The 24,764-nt window shown below is 39.1% G+C and overlaps 1 protein-coding gene across 3 annotated transcripts in view; it reads left to right on the forward strand.

Annotated features, from left to right (window-relative positions):
* The first annotated feature begins 2,260 nt into the window (after window positions 1-2,260).
* The window catches only part of NDST3 (N-deacetylase and N-sulfotransferase 3), a 177,667-nt gene continuing 155,163 nt past the window's right edge, over window positions 2,261-24,764 (forward strand). For 2 of the 3 annotated variants that reach the window (XM_004748013.3, XM_045087507.1), the window contains exons 1-2: window positions 2,261-3,235; window positions 15,564-16,735. In XM_004748013.3, the coding sequence (XP_004748070.1) occupies window positions 15,755-16,735 (981 nt within the window). In that variant the 5' untranslated portion in view covers window positions 2,261-3,235; window positions 15,564-15,754. The remainder of the gene's footprint in view (window positions 3,236-15,563; window positions 16,736-24,764) is intronic. The other variant, XM_004748012.3, reaches the window with a different exon arrangement.

Consider the following 24,764-nt stretch of genomic DNA (forward strand, 5'->3'; position numbering starts at 1 on the left):
ACTAAATGGAATACCAATCTGGAGGAAAAACTGTTCCCTGGCCTTAATATTCTTGGGTTAGAGAAAGAAGATAGGAAGGAAAGGCTAGAGGGGCAATGGTTGACAGAGCTATCTGTTCTATCTTTACCTGTCTGCTGGGCAAGTAAATAGAAAGGGATATAGGTGGCATATCGATCTGCTAAAACACTGACCTAAATTTTCCAGGTGCACAGATAGAAATTTCTGAAATAGGGCTATGGGATCTATCTCCTAGGAAAAGTTGGCACTTTTAGATGGATGGCTGGAAGTACCCGTCATCCACGAACTGGAAGTAGCAGTTCTTCCCAAAGCGTCAGGAAATTCAATTGTGCCTCTGTCACATCCAGCTAAAGAAAATGCCAGAATACAGTCATTAAAAATACTGAGTATCTTATTCTGTAAAAGAGGCTTTCTGTTTTTTGGTTTGTTTATTTTTGTACGTGGAAGATAGAAGAAGAAAGAAGTGAATGCCATTCAGCATGTATGGACTCATGAATCTTGTCTGTTTCCTAAAATCTTGTAGAAGAGTATGGCCTCCTATTTCCGCATGAGTACCCTGAAGGGCAGAGAAGTTTCCTGCTTTGTTTTTCTTTTTAAAATATTACCATCCTCCCACAGACATGTCATAAATGTTCTATTTTTTTTTTATGATTGAAATGATGAATGTATGATACGGACAACATATCATATGGATAACAGAGCAGGCTCTCTTGAAAGGAGTGTAAAACAATAAACCCAGGTTCTTAAAATTGCTGAATGGCACCAAGCAGGGGCAAGGGGCACCAACTAAAAAAATAAATAAATAAACTAATTTAGTACATGTCATTTGGCCAGAGCTTTTTACCATCTTGACATTTTTGTAGTCTTCCAAAAGAAGTAATAGGTTCAGACACTTCTATAACCTCCATCATGTAGAGCAAAAAGAATATGCAACTTTCCCAGCTTTTTAAAATTCCAAACTAACTCTTTCAGGACACTGGGATCTAATCAAAGGTCTTGCTCTACAATATCCAAATTCCCTCAAAAAGTTAATAAATGGTCAAAGTGTTTAATTCCTGTATCATTTATTTGGGTCTTTCAATTCCAATGGACAAAAATTTCAACTCAAGGTGCTTCAAAGCAAACTACTGATTCATATTTGAATACTGAAAAACAAGGTAAGATCTTGTTTCAGCCATAGCTGGACTCTGAGCTCAAATATTCCCCATCTGTGGTTTAACTTTCCTCCAACTCCCAGGCATGCCTCCCTGAGTATTAGCTTCATTCTCAAACTTCATATGCTGATACAAGAAGTTCCAACCTCACACATCATTCTGCAAAGACTGCATAGAAAAGAGTCTACTTCCTTACGTCGGGGGTGGGAGGTGGTGGCCCCAAAAAAAAAAAAAAAAAAAAAATCCTAGGACGGTGGCTTTTTGTCTCTGATTGGCCAGGTTCGGTCACATACTTTTCTGTAAACTAATCCCAGCTACCACCGGGAGTACACAACACCTCCAATGGTGAGACTTGAGTCTTGGGTCACTCAGTGAGTGAGAGTAGCTATTGATCTGAAGCAAATGGGCTAAAGGGTGAGGCTGTGTTGTTGGAACCTCCAAAATCACAGGTGTACTGCTTCCATAAACAGGTGTGAGTAGTTGGGACAAAAGACCACAGACAGCCCCTACAAGTTATCGTTAGAAGCCCCAACCTCCCCGACTTGTTAAACTCTCACATATGCTATGTTAGTGGATCAAAATATGATTTTTAAAAAAACCATTCGATTCTCGACTTAAGTTTTGAAGGAGTGCAACCTCACACCTTGTATCCAAAATGTCGCTTCCACCGTTGGTCTTCCACTTGTCTTCAGGAACTGGAGCACTTGGTCTCTGGGAAAGCCGGCAAACAGAGGCACCAACTCTGGTTCACAACCCGGAAGCCGCCCGCCACTTGCTGCCAGGTCCTGTCACCACGACCACCAGCAAGAGCAAGACCAGAGGGAACGATGCAGCCACTTCCCAGGCGGCCCCCACCTTCTGCTAGCAGCGGCCGTCGGAACGCGCCCTCCGGGGCGGGACGCCCGGGGTCACCAGGCAGAGGCCGGGGCTGGCGGATCCTCAGGGTAGACCCTGGCTTGCCGCGAGCCGGGCGGATGGCAGCTCCTCCAGACCCCTGCTCCCGCCCCCCTCCCCACCCCTTCCCCAGCCGGGAGCGCGCGCGGGCCGGGAGCGGGGAGGCGGCGGGAGGGCGGCGGCGGCGGCGCGGCCGGGCGGGTCCCGGGGACGCGGTGCGCGTCGGAGCGAGCGCACGAGTCCCCGGCGCGCCCGCCGCGCTCGCCCCGCAGCCGCTGCCAGCCGGGCGCCGCCCGCGCTCTGGACCAGCCCCGGTAGCCCACCGAAGGCGTCCGCGGGGTCCCGAGGCGGGAGAGGAAGGGCCGTCCGCCTCGTCCCCGCCTGGCTCCCAGCACTGAGTCCCCTCCATACGCCACCCGGACTGCGGGGCTGCCCCCGGGAGTCGCTGAGGCCGAGCACCCCGGGAAGGAGGATCCCACGGACGCCTGCAGCCCGAGGTAATCACCGTGGAAGACGGACGGGGCCGGTCCTCGCCCAGGAGCCCGACCCCGGGGGCTCGGAAGGCGGACTCCAGAATGCGCACTCTCGATCAGGACAAGTTTCTCGCGGTTTGAAGGGGTCCTGAAACCGTCACTAGTTATTATTTAATTAGCCTTTCCTCTTGTGTTTTAAATAAGTTTATTTAGACAGTGGAAAAAATAGCCTCCCGGATGACTGTAGGTTTATAAATATAATCCCGAAAGTTTTGCATGGTGTGGTTATTTGCTTATGCATATTTATTAACCTTTAACTCTGCAGCTAGGCAGAAAATTGACATTTAAAATATTCTTTGAGGAACATTACAAGTTCGCTGTTGCGTTCAGGCATCGTGTTATTTATCAGTTTAGTTAGCATCTGTCTTCCCGAAGTGGTACCAAAGCCTGTCCCTTGGCGACGGGTCTTGCATGTGACACTCTTGCCCTCTAGTGCCTCACCAGCTTGGTAGCAGTTTGATGGCTAATATTAATAAGATGTTACATAACACAAGGGTACTGGGCCAGAACTGGTATTGCTGCCGCTCGTGAAGCCAAAAAGCCTGAGCCGGTGGCAGTGGATGCTGCTGTTTGAGTTTCTTTTATATCTGTTGAAAGTTTCTCAAGCATTTTCGGTGCTTCCAACTTTAATTCCAGGTAAGTACATCTGTTTATTTACACTATCCATTAATGCTCACCCATAAATGTAAGAAGGGCTTTTTAGGTAGAGATGGTAACTTTGTTTTCAATGAATCTAAGAATTTCAGGATTGAACAAGTGCCTCATTTTATTCTTGTAGAAGAAATAGAGCATTTTAATTAAATTAAGTGAGACACAAATATCATTCTGGGGTAATTTTAATTTTCTCTTAAATAAAATTGAAGTATTAAGGAGATGATCCCTTATAATTGTTTAAGATCTCCACCAACAAGTTGTAATTATTCTGCATCAGATTTGTTAAACAGAACACATGTGTATTGCTTGATGGACTAGAAACTTGTAAGCAACATTAGAGATTTAAACTAAAACTACCTGTCTGTATATACAGTAATGATCCTCAACAAGTCTTTCTATTTGATGCAATTCATTTTATAAACATTATTTAAAATTACACAGTTAATAAAATTACATGCAACTGGAAAGAAATAATCAGCCTATGTATTGAATATAGAAGTCTTAAATTAAAAGAAAATACATGTATCTTCCATTTAATATAACCACATTTTTTCCTCAAAAGAACGAAGTGACCATTGTTTAAAAGCTTTACCTAGATCATCTTCCAACTAGCTCTTCTATTATCTGGAAACTATTGAAGCTTCAAACTCATTTAAAGTTGAAATTTAATTCCTATTCTTTATAAACACATTGAAGTACAGCAACATATGTAATCTGGGAAGAGTTTTAAGAAAATCACTCCTAAGTATATGTAAACACTACATCTTCACATTAGATTAAAATAGAAATCAAGTATTCAGATACATGTGAAACTCATCTTTAACCCACTTTTTCTTTGTCCTTAGAAAATACCATATTATCAACTATTGAACAATGCTCTTCACCACAGAGCAGAATGATATGGAGGACAAACTCTCAAACATCTGATAGTCGGCTAGAGGGCATTTTTCCCTTTTCCTTCAGCTGTACTTCCTATTAATATTGTATTTGAGAAGGAGATTTCAAAAATAAATTTGAAAGAGACTCTTTTGAAAAATAGTACTGAACATATCAAGAGGTTTGCCCTAACAGAAGCTCTTTTTTTCTTTCTCAGTTAACACAGTATCTACCAGCTCTCATATTTTTATTGTTTTTCTTTATAGTTCCTAATGGTAAAATGGAAGGCTTCTCTCCTTGTATAAGTAAATATTACTATTAAACTGGTCACATGAGTTAATTTCTTCATAGTTTTTAGAATAAAAGATTCTTAGGTTACTAAAGTGTTTCAGATAAAACAAAACTTTTATCTCTTTCTAGAAAGATTTGTTATAGTTGAATTATGGTATACCTTCTCTTTCAGTACATTTTCTTGATGAAACTATTATTTCTGAAGATCACAGCAAGTTATTAGAGTAATTTGTGATGTAACTGAAAGGCTTATTGAAAAAAATATAGAGTACAAGAGATAATTAGGCAGTAAGTTTCATTTTTCTGGACCATATAGAATATATAATCACACATAATCAGTTCAATACTGAAAGAGTTGTTATGAGCTAAAATTTAAATAATCATGGTCAACTTGCTGTTTCAGAATTTTAAAACCATAAAGAAATTACAATTTTTTCTTTCAATTCAGGGAATCCTGCATGACTTCCTTGAAACCTGACTGAGTCTCAGTTGTTCTTTAGTGATTAGTGCCAACTTTTAAACTTACGTATGTATTTTTGAGGTATGAAATATCTCCAAAGAAAACTGTATTTACTTTGTGATTTATATGCACTATAAAAACAGAGAAATAGAATTGGTGATAAAAACACTATTCTCAACTAAATGAATGTCTTGGATTTATAATTGCTTAACAGTTTAGACAATAGGGAAAAACAGTGGAATTTTGCTTTTCCTGAGGTGCGGCTATTGAAGATAAGCATCACACTGCCATGCATGAACTCCAAACACCTGTCCAGTTTAGAGGATGCTGCCAGGCCACGAAAGCAACAGCTTACATTATAATGATAATTAGTATGAACAGCGCTCAAAATTGTTTTATAACTGAATTTTTTCTTAGAGTACCCAATAATTGGTTGTAGAAAACCAATTGGGTTTTTTGTCTGTTTGCTTGTTTTTAATAAAAACTATATTTTTAGGTTCTGGGATGTCACAGTGACGTTTACATTACTCTAAACATTCTTCATCAATTTTCTGTAAGTTGTGTAACTAGAAAAAAATTTTCAGCCTTTTCTTTTTTCTTTTTCTTTTTTTTTTTAAATTCAGGCTTTTCTACAGTTAATGTGTATAACAAATTTTTTTCACAAAAACTCCTAAAAATTACTGAGGGATATAACTCTTGATTACTATTGCCAAGCATGAGCTTAAAAAATCAAGCATTAAAGTCTCATACTAAACATTATAGCATTTCAGTGATGGGTATCCATTTTACATACACTTCATTTTTAATTCTTTTCTTTGTTTATAATGTTTGAGGATAACATAAAGCAAGATATGGATTCTAGGCCTTGTTCTTCCCTGAGAGACATACTCTCGGACAACTCCCTTTCTGGCTCTGGGCCTCGATCCCTTACCTGGACAGTGACAGTCTCAGAGATCCTTTCCTATCTTCTTTGTTGCTCAACACTATAGAAATCGTTCTGAAAGACAGGACAAATGGACATGAAAAAAAAAATAGAATAATGCAAGACTTGTTGATTAGTACTGTTGTCTAAATATTTAGTAATAGACATTAAAGTTTTCAAAATAACAGTTAACCCTCATAAAGTGGTTACTTTGTCCAGGCACTGTTCTAAGTACACATATATTAATTTTTAGTTCATGTAATCTTCAAAAAGATTATCTGAGGTAGATGCTCTAATTATTTTCATTTCACAAATGAGGAAATTGAGACCTTGAGGGGTTACTTACCTTTCTAAGATCATATACTTGCAAATCGTAAAGATGGGGTTCAATTGGAGTCTGGTTCTAACACACATGCCCTGAACCACCATATTACATTGTCTCTCTATAGGTTTTCAAGTATCTGTGCTTGATATGCCTCCTCATAGAGTGGCAGTTGTCCTCCAGGCAATTCGTGTACCACTTCAATCATTTCCACCACTTCTACCCTTATGTACTGCTACATATGAAATGATCATTTATTCATTCAAGAGATATTTACTCAGCACCTATTATTGTGTCAGGCTTAAACTAGTGCCCAAGACCATTACATGTGGTACCTTCTCCAAGCAAGTGTATACAGTCCAGTTTAGGTGATTTCTTTCCTCTCCCATGATAGCCCAATTGGGTTGAGTGTCACTTGCTCAAAAAGATGCCTAAGGTAACAGAGGAAGAATATGTCTGACGACTTTGTTGATGCATCCATAGGAGAGTAATAGAGCAAGACCTCAGACTCCCTAAGACTCCCTATCATATTTCTTCATTGCTCTTCTCTGCTCTTTGGACATTATCCTCACTGCAGATTGACTGCCTCTGCTTCTCTGGTTCATATAATCTTCCCTAAAACATAGCCAAAACTGATCTGTAACATTACATCGTATGATCTAGGCAAACAAGGAGAGATTAGGTTAATACTTCTGTTCCCATGACTCCGAAGAAGAATAAAAACAACAAAGGTTATATTAGATCCTGAAAGCTGCATTAGCAGTCGTCACAATGCCCTGCTATTCAGCAGGCATGGATGCATACGTTGTAGCTCAGTTTAAGGGGATTTGGGAGACATTTTCTCCTCTAAGTCAGAACGGACACTTTCTCTTTTAAGGCAGAACAAAGAGCAAGCAGTAGTGGGGTAGTTTTCTTGTCTTGCCTCATGGGCTGGCATAAGACTGAGAGAGGTGAAAAATATTTTTTTTTCTTTGATAATTTTTAAATTCAAAGAATAAGGGAAAATTGCAATAGAAAGGCATTTTTCCTTGTAATGTATCAAACAAAGCCTGTGCCACCAAGTGCAGCTATTTGCCTATCCATCCCAAAGGAAAACCACAGTTCTAGGGTTGGAGTAGTGTTCTTGGTCATACTCCATGCAAATCAGCATCTGACTTCCCCACCACATCAGGGTTCAATTAACATGACACAGTTTCACACATTCCTTCCCAGAGAAGAATGTGTTCTTAGTCAATTTTTAATACTACTAAATTACTTTTAGCAAATTCATGTAATGTATTTGAAGCCTCCCAAAGCATTTTCAACACTATAAAATACAGTTAATTTTGTGAAAGGGGAATGTTGTCAAGATCTTTTAAATATCTTTCATTTATGTTAGAACCTGAAGTTCTTTAGTTATTAATACTCATTTTCCAGATGGCAATCTTTTTTTCAACATTTCTTGTACTGCCAACTTCAACGTGATTCTATTGCATTTAGAAATTGATTTTTACTTTGGGATGATGGTGGGTGTTAGTGGAAGAGAAAAGATAGGTTACAGTGACAAGTAGGTGCTGCCCCTTGCAGATATCAAAATACTTTGCAAAATGTATGTTTGTATATATTCAATTCTCTCTATATACAGAATGGCTATGATTCGAAAATATAATTTCTCCCTCTGCCTTTTGTTAATGGTATATAATTAAATAACAGCTAATGCTTCCTTGGTAAAAAACAGATGTTTTCCTTTTTAAAAAACAGATGCATTACAAAGCAACTCTAGCCATGCCAATTTCTGAAAAATATCAGAATGGGAAAAGTAGGTGTTTGAGTAAGATTCAGTGACAGGTAACTTCTGCATGTGTCTGACTTATGACTGTGGTCAAGGTGGTCACTGCCATTCACAGTGTTCATCTTATCACCCTGACTATTTGAGGCCAATGTGACTGGTGGAGGTATGCATTTACAGAAGACAGTTTGACTTAATGACTGCCCTCATTTGTGAAGATAGCTGCTATTTGTAAAAGTTAGTACAGGCTCTCTTTCCATTCATTTAACAAGTATTCATCAAGATGTCCTTACGTCAAGCACTGTATTGGTATCTAGAATATATAGGTGAATGGGTACTGACAGATGCTTGCAATCTCTGGAGAAATATTACACAAAAAGCCGCATGGCTAATTATCCCTATGGAATGTGCTGCGGAGGTAAAGTAGATGGCGATGTGAGAGTGTAAAGAGGGACACCCAACAGATTTGGGAATCAAGGAGGCTTTTGTGAGGCAGGAACATTTATGCGAGGAACCGCAGGATTCAGAGGATGAAGCCAGATGAAGACTTGGGAGAAAACTTCCAGATGAAGTTTGGAAGTCCTTCCAAAGAGGACAGCATGTGAGAAGACCCTTAGTCAGAAAAGAGGTGGTTGCTTTTTGGGAATGGAAAGAAGATTCATTTACCTGGAATTTAGAGAGGAGCACACCATTGCATCAGTCCTGAGGTGTAAGAGTAGGAATTGTTCCTCATAGTGTCTTCTAGGGCATATAAAGGAATTTTAATCAATAAGTGAAATAGGCAGCCACTGGGACACATTTTCTGCTGGGAAGAAACAATTCGATTTGCACTTTGATGCTAGACTGAGAAAAGTATAAAGAGAGCCCAGAGTGTTCATGAGGAGGCTAGTGGTGCAGTAGTTCAAGTGAGAGGGACGTTGCCTAGGAAAGAGCTGTATACTGGAGAGGTGAGGTGAGTTTTGGGAAATGGAAATGAGAGGGCTTGGGTTTATTTAGATAAGCAGAGGTAAGAGGAAAAGCAGGTGTCAAGGATGAGCCACTATACGGTCTGTGGGAAGCTGAAGATGGTTTTAGAGTGTAAATCATACATTCCATTTTAGACAGGTTGAGTTTTCTTGTGACATGAATCCCATGGAGCTGACCAGTGGCTGGTATATAATAAGAAGAATACAGTTACTGTGAGTTATTGTTATTATATCAAGTTGATAGTTCAATTTGCAATCCTAGAGCTCAGAAGAAGGAGGTTGGACTTACAAATAAACATTTGGCATTTACTGGAGCATAGATGGTAGGGAAAGCCAATGAGTATGTGAGCTTATCTGGAGTAATGGGGAGGAATGAGAAGAAGCCCAAGGATGGACGTGATGCTGGGTTATGCCTCTGATTGAGTCTCTTCCTCTGCTCTGAATTTAGCTTCTTGCATCAAAGGGGGACTTCCTGTTCTTCCCACAACTCTGCTTGCACTGGAATGCTTGAAGCTGTCCCTTTAAAGCCCTTAGTGAATTTTTATTGTCCATCTTCAGGATATTTCTCATTTCCCGTGTTATTGATATCATTGTCATCATCATCACCATCTTCACCATCCTACTCCTCATCATCATCACAGGTAACATTTAGTATATTCATTCTATGTGCCAGACACTTTCTAAGAGCTTTTTATAGTTGACCTCATACTCCTCATAAAAACCCTACTAATAGGTACCACAACTATCTCCATTTTCATATGCAGAAACTGCAGCATCTAAAGATAATAGCTACCCACTGCCCATTTCCTACATAGTCCTAACCTGAAAAGTGTTGCAGTTGCTTTCTTGGGCATATGGTATCTTCAGTGCAGCCTGTGGAGCTCCAAATTCTGTTCAGCCACTATGAGGTGTTACTTAGCTATCGGCAATTACTTAGCTTTTGAAAGGCCCAGCACCATGTCAGCATGTAGTAGGTGTCCACTAACTTAGCTGTGTTGCTGTTGTTATTACTGTACCTTTCCCTACGATGTTATTTCCTTCGGCATGCCTGATAGGAAATCCTGGTGACGTGGGGATGTTTATAACCAGTCCAACCTTGAAATTTTCCTGTATCTACTCCAGCTCTCCCAAAATGCCTGCCTAAATGATTTATTGATTTTCTAATTTAACTTACACTTCCTTGGTTATTCAGCATATTACTCATCATAGGTCTCCTAATGCAAGCACACCTGTCAGCTCTCTGCTTGTAGTAAAGACGATCGTGTCCATGGAAACTCACTGACATGCAGGCTGGTGTGCCTGTTCTTTAGTCATTCAGAGAATTCTTCAGATCATATAAAAATTCATGATTTTCAGTGTATTTTTGTGAGAGCACTTCGAGAATGCAACCACTGGGTGCCTGGGTGGCTCAGTTGGTTGGGTGTCTGCCTCCAGCTCAGGTCATGATCCTGGATTCCTGGGATGGAGTCCTGCATCAGGCTCCCTGCTGGGTAGGAAGCCTGCTTCTCCTTCTCCCTCTGCCTGTCATTCCCCCTCCTTGTGCATGCTCTCTCTCTCTCTCACTCAAAATAAATAAAATCTTTTTTAAAAAATACAATAATCACTATACTGAAGTGTTTGCCTGTTGCTCTCATTGGCCCTTAAAAATGTCATTATCCTGTTTCTTGTTTGAAAGATTACTGGGAATGACACAAACCCTATACCCTTGGAAATTACAGTCTAACAAGAAAGAGAGACATTAAACAAATAATGTTGCTAATAATATTTAGTAAGAGTTGTGATAAAAGCCTGAAATAAAATGTAATTATAATCAGATTACATCATCTGAGGACCTGGTCTAAAGGGGGAGGAGTAAACTTGGTCAGAAAAGTATTTCCTGAGGAACTGAGTTTGTGCAGCATATCCACATTCACCTATGACCCATTAATTTCAAATGTTTCCTTATCCCCTCTATCAACATCCACCTATTTTACAGAACATTGTGATCTTGCTATCTCCCTGAGCATCATATAGTCACCTGTCTACACCTTAGGTGAACATGATTAGCTCAAGCCAATTTCCACTCTAAGTTTGTATATTTCTAATACTGGCACTTTTATTCTTCTAGTCACCAAGCATAATTTATCGGTAATCATTTCCTTTCTGTCTTTCTCCTGTCTCTCTTCATTTTCATTCTCCCTGATAACCACCTTAGTCTGGACCCCCACGATCCCCCACCTAGATGGCACAGCAGCTCCTTCAGTGGGACTGACCTGACTGTACCTGCTTCTTCACTCTGTACAATGGAGCATATACTCTTTCTGTTCATGTGATTGCTGTTTGCCCATTCTGGATGCCGCTGCTACACTCATCACCTGTAAATGTGATTATTTTTATTGTCTTCTTCTGTTCAGATTCATCTAGTGCTGTCTGTTTCCAACTCCACACTTTTGTGCTTCACAGTCACTTCCAAGGACATACATTAATCTGCAGGACTCCTTGAATGAAATATTAGTTGCATTTTCAACTTAACACATAGTATCAGTTTAGTCTCACTCTTCAGATAAACATATGGTAACCATTTCATTTCTTCAGCCTTGCCAGGTATTTTAAGTAAGCTCTTCCCGGATCCTATGTGGGACTTGAACTCATAACCCCAAGATCAAGTAACATGCTCTCCGCCCACTGAGCCAGCCAGGGACCCCCCCCCAACCCTTGCCAGGTGCTTTTACCTAACATGTTCATCTCACCCTCATATCCAAATCTTGCCCATCATGCCATGTCCTCCAGCACCATGTCTGCAGAAACTGCTTTCCTAAATGTCATTAATCTTTAATTAATAATATTTGTTTTGAAACTTTTAACAAATCTAGTCTGTACAGCCTTAACCACTACCTCTCATGTACAACATAGTGTTGACTGTTGTTTCACAAGTCATTTCCCACAACAGAGACCATGCTTCCACAGACCAGAATCACTCTTAATATTATCTCTGTGGTGTCCCCTGCACCTAAGCCCAAACTAGGTGTTCAACGAATACCTGATGACCAATGGCAGGGTGATTAATTGATAGGTATCTTTGGGCGGGTGAAGATACAATATCTACCATAGTGGCTTCCTTTATCCTATGTCAGGATAGTATGATTATATTTTCTTAGAATTAAATAAAACAGAGACTTAAATCCAGCTAATGTATAGATAATTGTATGTATAAATAATTATACATGTATAGATAATTATAATCATATTAATAGTGATGTGTAACATTAAAAATAAGTTATGAAATCAGAATAAAGTAGAATTGCCAAATTAGCCTGTAAGGTTAATAGGCCATTGTATTTGACCAATTCCAGGAACAGTCCCTGGGTGCTTATTCTGTCACTGGCCCTAGGGGCTCAAGGAATAGAGACCTTATCTCTACCCTCTTATAGTGTTTCTCAGTTGGATAAGAGAGACTGACAGACTGACAATAAACAAAATTTTAATTACAATAGTTTCAAGAATTACAAAGAAGATAACATTTCTACAACAGCACGTGTCACTACTGGTCTGACCACGTTTGGAAGGTCAGCTACATCTGAGAATGTTTCACAGGGGAACTGTGTAGAGGAGCTTCATATTCCACATGTTCCTGTCTTCTTAGTGATTCCCCCACCCCCCCACCCCCCCCAGTGAAGGGCTCAGGAGAAGTTGCTAGAGCACCATCCCACGCAGGAGGGACAGCAACAGTTCACTGCATTCTGGGATTTTCAAAGCCAATAGACATAGAGAGAATGGGAAGTAGTTGGGGTGGATGAGGTTGCAGTAGGAACAGTAACTTTTGAGAGTCTATACCAGGGACCAAATTTGGTCACAGTGAAGTGTGGGGTCAAAAAAGGCTTACAGAAGACTTGGAGAGGGGAGCGCCTAGGTGGCTCAGTGGGTTAAAGCCTCTGCCTTCGGCTCAGGTCATGATCTCAGGGTCCTGGGATCGAGCCCCACATCGGGCTCTCTGCTCAGCAGGGAGCCCCTGCTTTCCCCTCTCCCTCTGTCTGCCTCTCTGCCTACTCATCATCTCTCTCTCTGTCAAATAAATAAATAAAATCTTAAAAAAAAAAAAAGGAAAAAGAAGAAGAAGAAGACTTGGAGAATCTTAATGTGTCCATTTCACTATCTTAAACCAAATCCTACCCTTAGAGACATACATGGGAATTCCCTTAGCATCAAGAGGAAACTTGAAGAGTTTAATATAAAAGAGAGGTCTTTCAGTATTTTATACCAGGTAATGGAGAAGGTAGCTTTAATAGGTCCCTAATATCCATCCTATATAGTGAGAACAAGTCCTCCTCACCACTTTGCCTCATCACAGATAAGATTAGTATGAGTTACATGCCATTCACTTCTGACAACAAGAATAAACTATGAAACGCTGCTATCTGAAATGCAAAATATAGTAATACATTTTGTATCCAGTCAAAAACACCTCAGAGCTAAAATTGAAACAGGCATAGAAAGATATGAGATTTTATATCCCACTATTATACTCCAGAATATTATGTTATTCATAAACATGTACATAACTTTTAAATTGTAATTACTTTCCAAAACGAAATAACTACAATTTCAGTGGAAACTCTGTGTTGTCCTGGTAATTTTGATTTGCTTGCCTCTTCCCACATTCCTCCTGACTTATGACCAAGATCATTAACAGTTTATGACTTGATTGTGAGAAACGAGCCTGTACCAGTTTGCCAGCCTTTACTTTCTAACAGCTCTAGAATACCCTCCATGTTATTGGTTAGTTCATTTTCCTGAAAAATCTCATCCTTACCATGTTATTCCTCAAAGTGGGAAAGTAGAATGGCTCCCGATGAGTTTTCTCAACCATGAACTTGTATGCTATCAAGTCTCCCCATAATCTAAGGTACCCATACTCTGTAAAATTTATTTTTGGGGGGGAGGGACTTCATACCTTTGTCTTCCATTCTTTGTCAGAGTGTTCCTTGCCCAATATTGTGCTCACTCCTGTGTCTATAAATCCCCTCCATCTCACATGCCTACTTACATTAACCTCACCTTCAAGGCTCTACCCAAATCATACATCATTTCAGCCTTCCCCACTTGCCATAGTTACTTCTCTCATCCCATCAGAGGCATTTGTCTCTAATCAACAATCATTTATTATTGTCATGCTAGTCACTGTCTTTTTAATTTTGGAAACTTAAGGAAATTCACTCTGTTGATCATTTATATTTTAAATAGAAAGATAGTTATTCCATAAATATTTGAATGAATGATATAGATGCCCTAAATATTTGAATGAATAATTTACAGGATAAATAACCTATCTATAAGTATCCTGTTCTGTAAATATCCTGCAGTTATACACCAGAATGTAATTTTTTTAAGATTTTATTTATTTTTTTTGACAGAGACACAGTGAGTGAGGGAACATGAGCAGGGGGAGTGGGAGAGGGAGAAGCAGACTTCCTGCCAAACAGGGAGCCCAATGTAGGGCTCGATCCTAGGATCCCGGGATCATGACCTGAGCTGAAGGCAGGTATTTAACGACTGAGCCACCCAGGCACCCCTAAGCCAGAATGTATTATTCATAAAGATAAACATATATTATTCCAAATATTGTTCATTGCTTATTTCATAGGTGAATATCACAGAATTTTAGAGCTGAATGTTCTTGGTGATCATTTTCTCTAACCTTACCATTTTACTTAAAAGGTACTGGGGCCAAAGTGACACAATTAATGAGAGGTAGAGGTTCAGTGAACCCTTTCAGCCTGCCTTCTGGACAATAAGAAGACCTTCCTTAATTCTTTTATGGTGCATATTTCCTCAAAAAGTGGCAGCACCATAAGACTCTAATAAATTTCTGCTCTAAGAAGCACTTGGGTTTCTTTCTTATTGTTTTTCAAAAGTTACTAAATTTTTCTAAGATTAGTAAGTCTTGAAAGGGATTTAAAATTATAGCATAACAAGGTGTTTCATGGAGTTTTCGTTATTTTCATTGTTCTTAAAAAACACTTTTATACTACTTTTTTTATACTACTTTTTTTTTTTTAAAGATTTTATTTATTTATTTGACAGAGAGATCACAAGCAGGCAGAGAGGCAGGCAGAGAGAGAGGAGGAAGCAGGCTCCCCGCTGAGCAGAGAGCCCGATGCGGGCCTCGATCTCAGGACCCTGAGATCATGACCCGAGCCGAAGGCAGCGGCTTAACCCACTGAGCCACCCAGGCGCCCTATACTACTTTTTCTACTACTTTTTTCATGTAATTACTGTGCTCTTTTCCAAACAGCAGAAACTAGTTTCTTAACTACAACACCAAATGAAACACGACACTTTTATGAATGTTCAGTACATGTGCATCGTGTATGCATTACATGATAGGGCTGTGCACGGCTCAGGTGACCTCTCTGTGATCTTAGGTATGTTTTATCTACAAAATTTGATGCAAAGCTCAGTCAATAAAAGGAAATTTCTGGTTAGTCCAGTGTATTTTCTATATGAAGGATAGAGAGCCTCTGTTATATGGAGCCCTCTTCCCATTTCTTTCCCTCCCATGTCCTCACCCAGACCAGGCAGGAGGAAAAAGAGGCTTTCGTACAGACTGTACACCCATTCATCTGCCCAACAGGTCGCCACTTGTGCCAATAGGCAGGAAGAAACTGGTTCATTTTAATGCCACAGAATGAATGTTTGATATTCTGTTCTATTTTATTCTACTTTCCAGGCTATATTTTCTGTGAGTCCTGATCAAGTGACACAAATGCGCTGCGATGGTGACATAAACTATCGACTGAGACTGGAAAAGTAGCCAAATACTATATTTTCTTTCCTTCTTTTTCTTCTTCTTCTTCTTCTTCTTCTTTTTTTTTTTTATGGTGCTTCTATTGGGAACAGTCTGAGGGAAGTATATGCAACATGAGTTTTATCATGAAGCTTCACAGACACTTTCAAAGGACGGTTATTCTGCTCGCCACATTTTGTATGGTGAGCATTATTATATCTGCATACTACCTGTACAGTGGCTACAAACAGGAAAATGAACCCTCTGAGATGATGTCCGAAGTGGACTGCGGGGATTTCCAGCACCTACCATACAGGCTTATGGAGGTCAAGACAATGAAGCTTTCTGATGCCTCGAGGACAGACCCCACAGTCCTGGTGTTTGTGGAGAGTCAATACTCATCACTTGGTCAAGACATAATTATGATTCTAGAGTCCAGTAGATTTCAGTATCACATTGAAATTGCTCCTGGAAAGGGGGATCTCCCAGCACTTACAGAAAAAACTAAAGGCAAATATGTTCTCATTATTTATGAGAATATATTAAAGTATATAAATATGGACTCTTGGAACCGAAGCCTTTTAGATAAATACTGTGTGGAATATGGTGTGGGTATCATTGGATTCCACAAAACTAGCGAGAAGAGTCTACAGAGCTTTCAGCTGAAAGGTTTCCCTTTCTCCATATATGGAAACATTGCAGTAAAAGATTGTTGTATTAACCCTCATTCTCCATTGCTTCATGTGACCAAATCTTCCAAGCTGGAGAAAGGTTCTTTACCTGGAACAGACTGGACAGTTTTCCAGATTAATCACTCAGCCTACCAACCAGTAATATTTGCCAAAGTAAAGACCCCAGAGAACCTTTCTCCTCCCATCTCTAAAGGTGCTTTTTACGCCACTGTCATACATGACTTGGGGCTTCATGATGGAATTCAGAGAGTTTTTTTTGGCAACAACTTGAACTTTTGGTTGCATAAGCTCATCTTCATAGACGCTGTTTCCTTCTTGTCAGGGAAGAGGCTGACACTGTCCTTGGACAGGTACATTCTTGTGGATATTGATGATATTTTTGTGGGAAAGGAGGGAACAAGAATGAACATCAATGATGTTAAGGTAAGTCCCTTTTTAACTCAAAGTTTCAAAGTTTAGTTCGTCTTTCAGTAGGTTTACCAATGGTCCCAGTTTTTCTGGGCTAAGGGATTTCCTAGGACATGAGATATTCATTTTATCAAAAAATCTCAGGCAAACTGGGATGAGATGGCTTCCCATAGCTATATTTGAAATATAGGGCTATATCTCTCTGAATCAAGAAAAATGAAGACTGTGCTAAAGACTTGAGTGTGGCAGGATCCTGAAATGCTTTTCTATGTATATATACAGCTACAGAGTAGAAATCATCTTGCTTAATTAACTTTCCAGAAACCATCTACCTTAGAAAACTATTACTAATCTAAGACTTCAGTTCATTTAAATATGAAATCAAAGTAAATTTGTTTTAATGAAAATAAATACTCCCACAAATTTTCAAGAATTAAAGATCTCATAAGTAGCAAGTTCAGATATTTTTGGAAGTCAAATGTGCAGCTCATTTTCTCTTATATTTTTTTGAAACTCTTAAAATCAGCACTGCTAAATATGGAAAGTTATGAATATACAAGCATACTTATTCACACACAAACATAAGGATTTAAATTAAGTTTCCAAAATTCATTGAACACTTCTGATACATATATGAAGCCCATCATGCTGTATTAAATGGTATTAGATTTCTCGCTGTATAAAACTGTTGCCCTTAAGTAAAAAACAATTATTTGCAGATAGTTGATTGTTGTGAATGAATTGTATTACATAAACAACTGATTGTTTAATATTAATGAAATTAGAAATTAAAATTATCTACATTTATCTTACTTTTCCATTCAGAATACTATAGGATTTTATCTTTCTTATATTACAGATTGATTTCTCATAAAAGTGAAAAGAGAGATTTTGATACATATTTTTTATTCTGTACAGCTTTAACCTTTTGGTAAAATACAAAGAACTAAATCAGATGGAAAAAATCTTGAAAATTGCATTCTTTTCTATAAAGACTAAGCATCTGGTAAATAATAGTAATGTTAATCACACTAGTCAATGAGCTAAGAATACCAGAAGGACCATTAAATGTTACCATACGAGAGTGTAAAAACTGGAAGAAAAAAAAATTTTTTTGACAGTATTTTAGACTCTTCTTTTTAACTCAATAAAAATTAATTAACATGAAGTTGTGCTTAAGTTTTCATTAAGTCTTATGAAATATACTTGAAAATTGTAGCTAAATTAAAATCAAGTTGGTAGCTTAAACATTATGTACTTGAAAATTACAAAAAGTATATATTTCTCTTCCAATTTTTTTCATTTCAAAATATTATGATAAAACATGTTTTTAAGGTTTGATTTCTGAACTATAATTCCTTAAAACTGAGAAAATATGTTGTGATGCCATTTAAAAATGTGCTAGATAAGCCTAAGTTTTATATGTAAACCCTACTATATCCTCTAAAATTATACAAAATATAAAATGTCTTCAGTGCTCTTAAGATTAAACCGTTTTTAAGGGGTATTAAAAAAAATGACGTTACAGTGGCTCAGTGGGTTAAGGCCTCCCTTCAGCTCAGGTCATGATCCCAAGGTTCTGGGATGGAGCCCTGCATCAGGCTCTCTGCTCAGCAGGGAGCCTGCTTCCTTTCCTCTCTGTCTCTGCCTGCCTCTCTGCCTACTTGGGATCTCTATCTGTCAAATAAATTAATTAAATATTTTTAAAAAACACATTACAATTGAGTACATTTAATAGGAATTAAACATGTATAAAAAATTTAATGAATTGTTCATTTAGATGGGAATATATTTTCTAACCAATCCGAAGGCTTAAAAGAAAGTATATTTTGAATTATTTGGGCTTTTAAACTACTTCTACATTATATCTGTAATTGTGTCTCAAAACACTAATTTACTGTATGCAGTTACCCTGAGAGTGTAAACATTTTCTTTCCTTCTTCTTTCCCCCTCACCTTCTACTTTCTCCCTTCCTTCCCTCCTTCCTTCCTTCCTTCATTTCTCTCTCTCTTTCTCTCCCTTCCTCCCCCCCTTCCTCCCTCTCTCTCTCTCTCTTTTCTTCCTTTTACCTAAGTACTGCCTTGGGAAACACTGTGCTATGTGCTGTGTACCTGAAACTATTAAGCCCCATTAAGCAGAACAGATTTTGAAGGCAAGGCTAGAGCAGTAAGATGATTTGGGAGGCTATAGCTGTGATACTTCAGACAAAAGGAATTTTCTTGAAACTAGGAAATGATAAAGAATGGAGGGACGCCTGGGTGGCTCAGTTGGTTAAGCAGCTGCCTTCGGCTCAGGTCATGATCCCAGCGTCCTGGGATCGAGTCCCACATCGGGCTCCTTGCTCTGCAGGGAGCCTGCTTCTCCCTCTGACTCTGTCTGCCACTCTGTCTGCCTGTGCGCGCTCTCGCTCTCTCTCTCTGACAAATAAATAAATAAAATCTTAAAAAAAAAAAAAAAGAATGGAGAAGGAAGGACCAGTTTAAGAACTCTTTAGGAGGTAAAATCGAACAACTTATTGGGTCAGTGAAGGTGAAGGAGAAAACACTCAAGGATAAAATTAAGATGTTTGGCTACGTAAATAATGGTTGATTATTCCAAAAAAGGAGAAAAGAAAGAGGAGAGAGGGTCGCTTGGGTGGCCCAGTTGGTTAAATGTACAACTCTTGGTGACATCTCAGTTTGAGCCCTATGTCAGGTGCCTGTGCTCAGTGTGGAGTCTGCTTGAGAATCTCTCTCCCTCTCCCTCTGCCCCCCCACTTGTGCTCTCTCTCAAATAAATAAGTAAATCTGCAAAAACAAAACAAACAAACAAAAAACCAGAGAACAGGAAGATCATAGTGAAGGTAATTAGAGGCCATATTAAAAATGTTAAATTATTGAAGTGCATCTGAGACATACAGGTACAGATGTTTTATAGGTAGTTGGCTCTCAAGAAAAGTCTGGATGGCAAGCATAGGTTCTAAAGTTACTATTCAATGGAGGGAATGGCTCAAAGCATGAAAGTATGTGAGATCAGCCAGGGAAAGGGCTTATAGAAGATAAGGGGGAAAGACGGAGTATAGTATAGAATCTTGAAGAAAATCATCTTTCAGAAGACAATTGGAGAGAGTTGATCTCATTACTAAGAGTACTAAGAGTCAAAGAGAACCATGTCAGGGACTAAGAACCTGTGCCCTTATACAGTAGTGCCCCCTTATCTGTGGTTTTGTTTTCCATAGTTTCAGATACCAGCAGTCAGCCATGGTCAGGAAGCAGATGACCCTCCTGACAAATGGTCACGAGGTCAATAGTAGCCTAACACTCTGTCACAATGCCTCCATCATTCACCTCACTTCATCTCCTCATTAGGCATTTTGTCATCTCATGTCATCACAAGGGTGAGTACAGTACAATATGATGTTGGAGAGAGAGACCACATGCATATAACTTTTATTACAGTATCTCATTATAAGTATTCTATTTTATTAATGTTGTTAACCTTTTCCTGTGCCTAATTTATCAGTTAAATTTTACCACAGGGATGTATGTATATGAAAAAACATATGTAGGATTTGGTATGATCTGCAAGCTCAGGCATCCACTGTTGGCTTTGAAACATTTCCCTTGTGAATAAGGGGGACTACCGTATATGCCTTGAGAATAAAGAATGTCAGGGAGGGTATGAACTGCAGTATAAAATCCAGCAGCAGGGGCCACTGAGGTAAGAACTACAAGTCTCCTTTCCTAAAAGATGAAGGTCACTGGAGCTGCTTGCAAATTCCAGGCGCATGGAGCCAGAGGCATGCCTCGAGGCAGAGGCACAGTTGCAATAAGTTCAGGAGTAAATGAGAGAGTTAAGACATGGAGAAGAAGAGTGTAGGATATTCAGTGGAGAAATTTTGATGTGAAGGATAGAAGAGAAATTAGCTGGAGGACGAACAGGAGTTAGGGTGACCAACCACCTTAGTTTCCCTGGACTGCAAGCATTCAGCGCTAAAACTCAAGAGTCCCAGGCAAACTGGAGCAATAAGTCTTCTAACTAACCAGGGTTAATTAACCTAGTTAGGAAACTTACCTTATCTTTTTTCCTTGGAAGGGGGATTAAAGAGCATGTGTGATCCAAGAAAATGTTGTGCATGTGGTAATTAAAAGTACCTAATTAATAGAAATATTTTTTAAGGATTTTATTTATTTACTTGACAGAGATCACAAGTAGGCAGAGAGGGAGGCACAGAGAGAGAGAGGAAAGCAGTCCCCCTGCTGAGCAGAGAGCCTGATGCGGGGCTCCATCCCAGGACCCTGAGATCATGACCTGAGCTGAAGGCAGAGTCTGAACACACTGAGCCACCCAGGTGCCCCTTAATAGAAATATTTTTAATCAAGTTCTTTTATTTATTACCCCTTATGAAGACTATTGTATTTTCCCTATTTAAAGTATTAGGAAAATTGAAAAGATTGTGAGATAGTTGAAGGCAACATATAATGTTTCTTGCAAAACTAGGATGGTGTGTAGCACATAAATTTTAATTATTATACTAATCACTGCAAACATGTTATTTTTTTTCTTTATGTGGAACAAAAAAAAACGTGTTTTCTTACTTAACTAGAAAATTAGAATTAGCAATGCAAATAGCTATTGAATAACACGAGCACTTTTTAAGGAGCGAAAGAAGTTGACATGGCACAAAACATATGACCCTTCATGAGGAAGAAAAAAATATAGACCTAAGGTGTCCGTTTTAGTTGCAGAATTTATAAACTATCAGCCGTAGCCCTTAGAGAACCAAAGAACATATAGTTCAGACAATTAATATGTTTTCCAAAAGTGTCGATGCTCATTTCCGTCCTATTGAAGTCAGAAAAAGGGGTGTGGGTGTGTTTTATTGAACTGTGTGGACAAGACTTATCTCAAATTCACCGTGGACTAGTTTTGTGATTTTCAAGCTCCTAGTTTTCTAGGACCTGTCCTCAGACTTCCTGAGGCTAAGTGCACGGAGAGGGTTTTGGAGAGGAAAAGTGGTTTATGAATAGATGTTTCTGCCATGACAGTATTTTAAAGCTATCCATGAAAGCACAGCAGGACCAAATGAGGACTAACAATTCACATTCTCCCTTAGAAGAATGAATTCACTCTAGGCCTAAGATCCATTATAGCTGTAGCCTTAGACCACTCCCTCTAACATTTCCCCCCTAAGACACTCGGGAAGTGGAAGACGGAAGGGAGCCTTTCAAAGTTTCATGGAACTATGTGTGGTTATACTGTCAACAAATAAAAGAGCTACATATCACTCTCTTCCTCCCGTGTTTCTCCCTCCTCCTCCTCCTAAGATTGGCACACATTGTCTTCTTGCCAAACTTCCTAACATCCATGAGAAAATGAGGAACCAGTGCAGCCATACATTATTAGCACACCAGAGGTGCCCACCGTGTGGCTGGAGGTTAGCAACTCAGCGACGCCTTCCATCTCCACACCACCCCCAGTCTTTCCCACTAGTTTCTGTTCCTTAATTTGGCTGTTGTAGATTGTCCCCTCAAGATATCTACATTTGAAAAGTGGCCTTAGGAGAGGGCAGTTCTTAAATCTTGATACAATGTCATCAGTGACTTTATCATTATTTTCCTCACTAACTAAAGATCCCAGAGTACCTAGGGAAAAGAAAGAACTGAAAATAGAAGTAGGAAAAGCCATAAAGTTCTGAGAAATAAGTGGTATCAGGCTCAGAAGACAGACTTGGTTGATTTCTGTCTCACTAGGGGCCGACCCTTGGAGACTGTAATTGGAGTGTAAAGGTGATCTGCCTGACTTCACTCTCTCATCAGAATATCTACTACCCCAGCTAAAGTAAAGCCAGAGGCTTCATAAAACCATTGAAAAAGAACTTAACATGCCAAATGTCGGGGGGGGGGGCAAGGAAGGCAACGGCAATCAATTATTCTGTCATAAGTAAAAATAGAAAGGCAACAAAAATTTCTCCACATAGTTAACTCTTAATAGTGCCCCCAATGGATGTCAAAACCTACACAGCACCAGTTCTTTTCCCCCTACACACACACACACACACACACTCTCCCTCTTTTCTCCCTCATAGTTCTCTAATTCCTTTTCATTTTCTCTGCTGTTTCTCGTCTTTATTTGCTGATATTCATTTTAATGCAGTTTGCTCTGGAAGCATGTATCTGCTTGAAACAAATACTTTAAATTTGCTAGGATCACTTTATGACTGGATATACTATTGCTTGTGTACTTGATTAAAAACAAATATTCTCCACTTAGCACAATTTTGTTAACTATGTTGTTCAAATTTTTTATGTTCTTACTGTTTTTATCTTTTTGTGGAGGCAGGGGGAAGAACGGGGTATACTAATTGATGTTTTCTAAAGAGGTGTGTTTAATTCTTTAACTCTGTTAGTGGGTTGTAAATATTTCCTTGCTTTTCCGTCAATTATCACCTTCTATATTTTAAAGCTATGTTATTTAAGGATATATATACATATATTCAAATTTATATTTACATATATATTTATATATTAATTGAAAATTTTATCATTACCTTATGCTAACATAGTTAACCAGCTTCTGGCGCGTTACTATTTAAAAATTGCACATTACCTCGTTTTTATATTTGTTCCATCTTCTCTGGTCTTGACATTATAAATTAGTTTAAAAAAACAACTTGTCAATTAATTTTCTTTTTATCTACTTTGCCAATATTTGTCTTTTAGTTAATAAGATCAATCTACAAACAGTTGATGTGATTCTCAGTGTGTATGGATTGACTTTAGCTATCTTATTTTGTGCCTTATATTTGTCCCACTTGTTCAGTTTCTTCTTTTTTGCTCTGTTTCTTTTTTGCCTTTGTTGTCAGTTTCCTTCTTTTTTCTACCTATTCCTGGTTTGAAATGTATAGATTTTATTTCTTTTCTTCTAGGAGTTTCTCCAGATATTTAAACATATGTGTTAAACGAGTGCTAATAACCAATGTCTTCACACCTCGGTCAAAAAGTATGCAGTTACTTTATCTCCTAGTCATGCCCACTCTCCTTTGGCTGATGAGCTGTTCTTGTTTTGGATGTTAACTCATTGTTGTTGTTGTGGTTGTGGTTGTGGTTGTGGTTGTGGTTGCTGTTGTTGAATCCCAGATCTTAGACATTATTATTTTCACTACCATCCTAGCTTTATTATCCTGGCTTACTCCTTTTCAGCAGAGAAGCCAGACTGAGGCCACTAACATATAATTTAGATCCTGTCCTTCCTCAGAACACTCCAGTGACTTCCAATCTCGCGCTAAGCCTAAATTCTTGCAGTCTTGTACACCCTGCCTTTAACCACCTGAACTTCTCACTCTGCGGTAGCCTCTCTGCACTTCCCAGCTCCTGCTTCAGGATTTTGTACTTGTGGTTCTTTCTGCCTAAAACGGTTTTCTCCAAAATTTGGGTGCATAACTCTCTTTCTCACGTCCTTCCGTTCCTTACTCAAATTGTACCTTCTGGGTGAAGATTCCTCTGGCCATTCTCTTTTAGTTTGCAATTGCTAAATCTCCCCATCTTTTCCTGCTCGTTTTTCTCCCTAGCACTTGGGATCCTCAGGGCTGTGCTCAAATCAGTTCACACAGGCTCAGCGGGACAGTTGGGTTCATTTCTTCCCTCAGGACTAGCCAGCAGTTTGAAATTCGGCGTGGAGGTAGCATTTACACCGCAGAAACTGGCAAATGCACAGATGCAGGCTCCCCCCCCCCCCCGCCTTACAAAGAGCCAGTTGGTAAAGGTTTAACAGCATACTACTGGACATACCATACATATTTACTTATTTATGTTGCTTTGTAACTTTGGTTACTAAAATGTCAGCTCCATAAAGTCAAGATTTTCTCATCTATTCTGTTCACTGACAGATCCCCAGCACCTAGAAGTATGCCTGGCTCAGTATGTATTTGTTGAATGAGTGAATCTCATTTGTCCTGAAGCACATCCTTTAGAAGTTCTTTTAATGAGAGTCTCTTCATGGTCAACTCTCCCAGGTTTTTTTTTTTTTTTTTTTTTTTATGGAATGTAAATGCCTTTATTCAGCC

Source organism: Mustela putorius, unplaced genomic scaffold (genome assembly GCF_011764305.1).
Source record: "Mustela putorius furo isolate JIRA1106 unplaced genomic scaffold, ASM1176430v1.1 tig00001215_pilon_pilon_pilon, whole genome shotgun sequence".
Taxonomy (NCBI): Eukaryota; Metazoa; Chordata; class Mammalia; order Carnivora; family Mustelidae; genus Mustela; species Mustela putorius.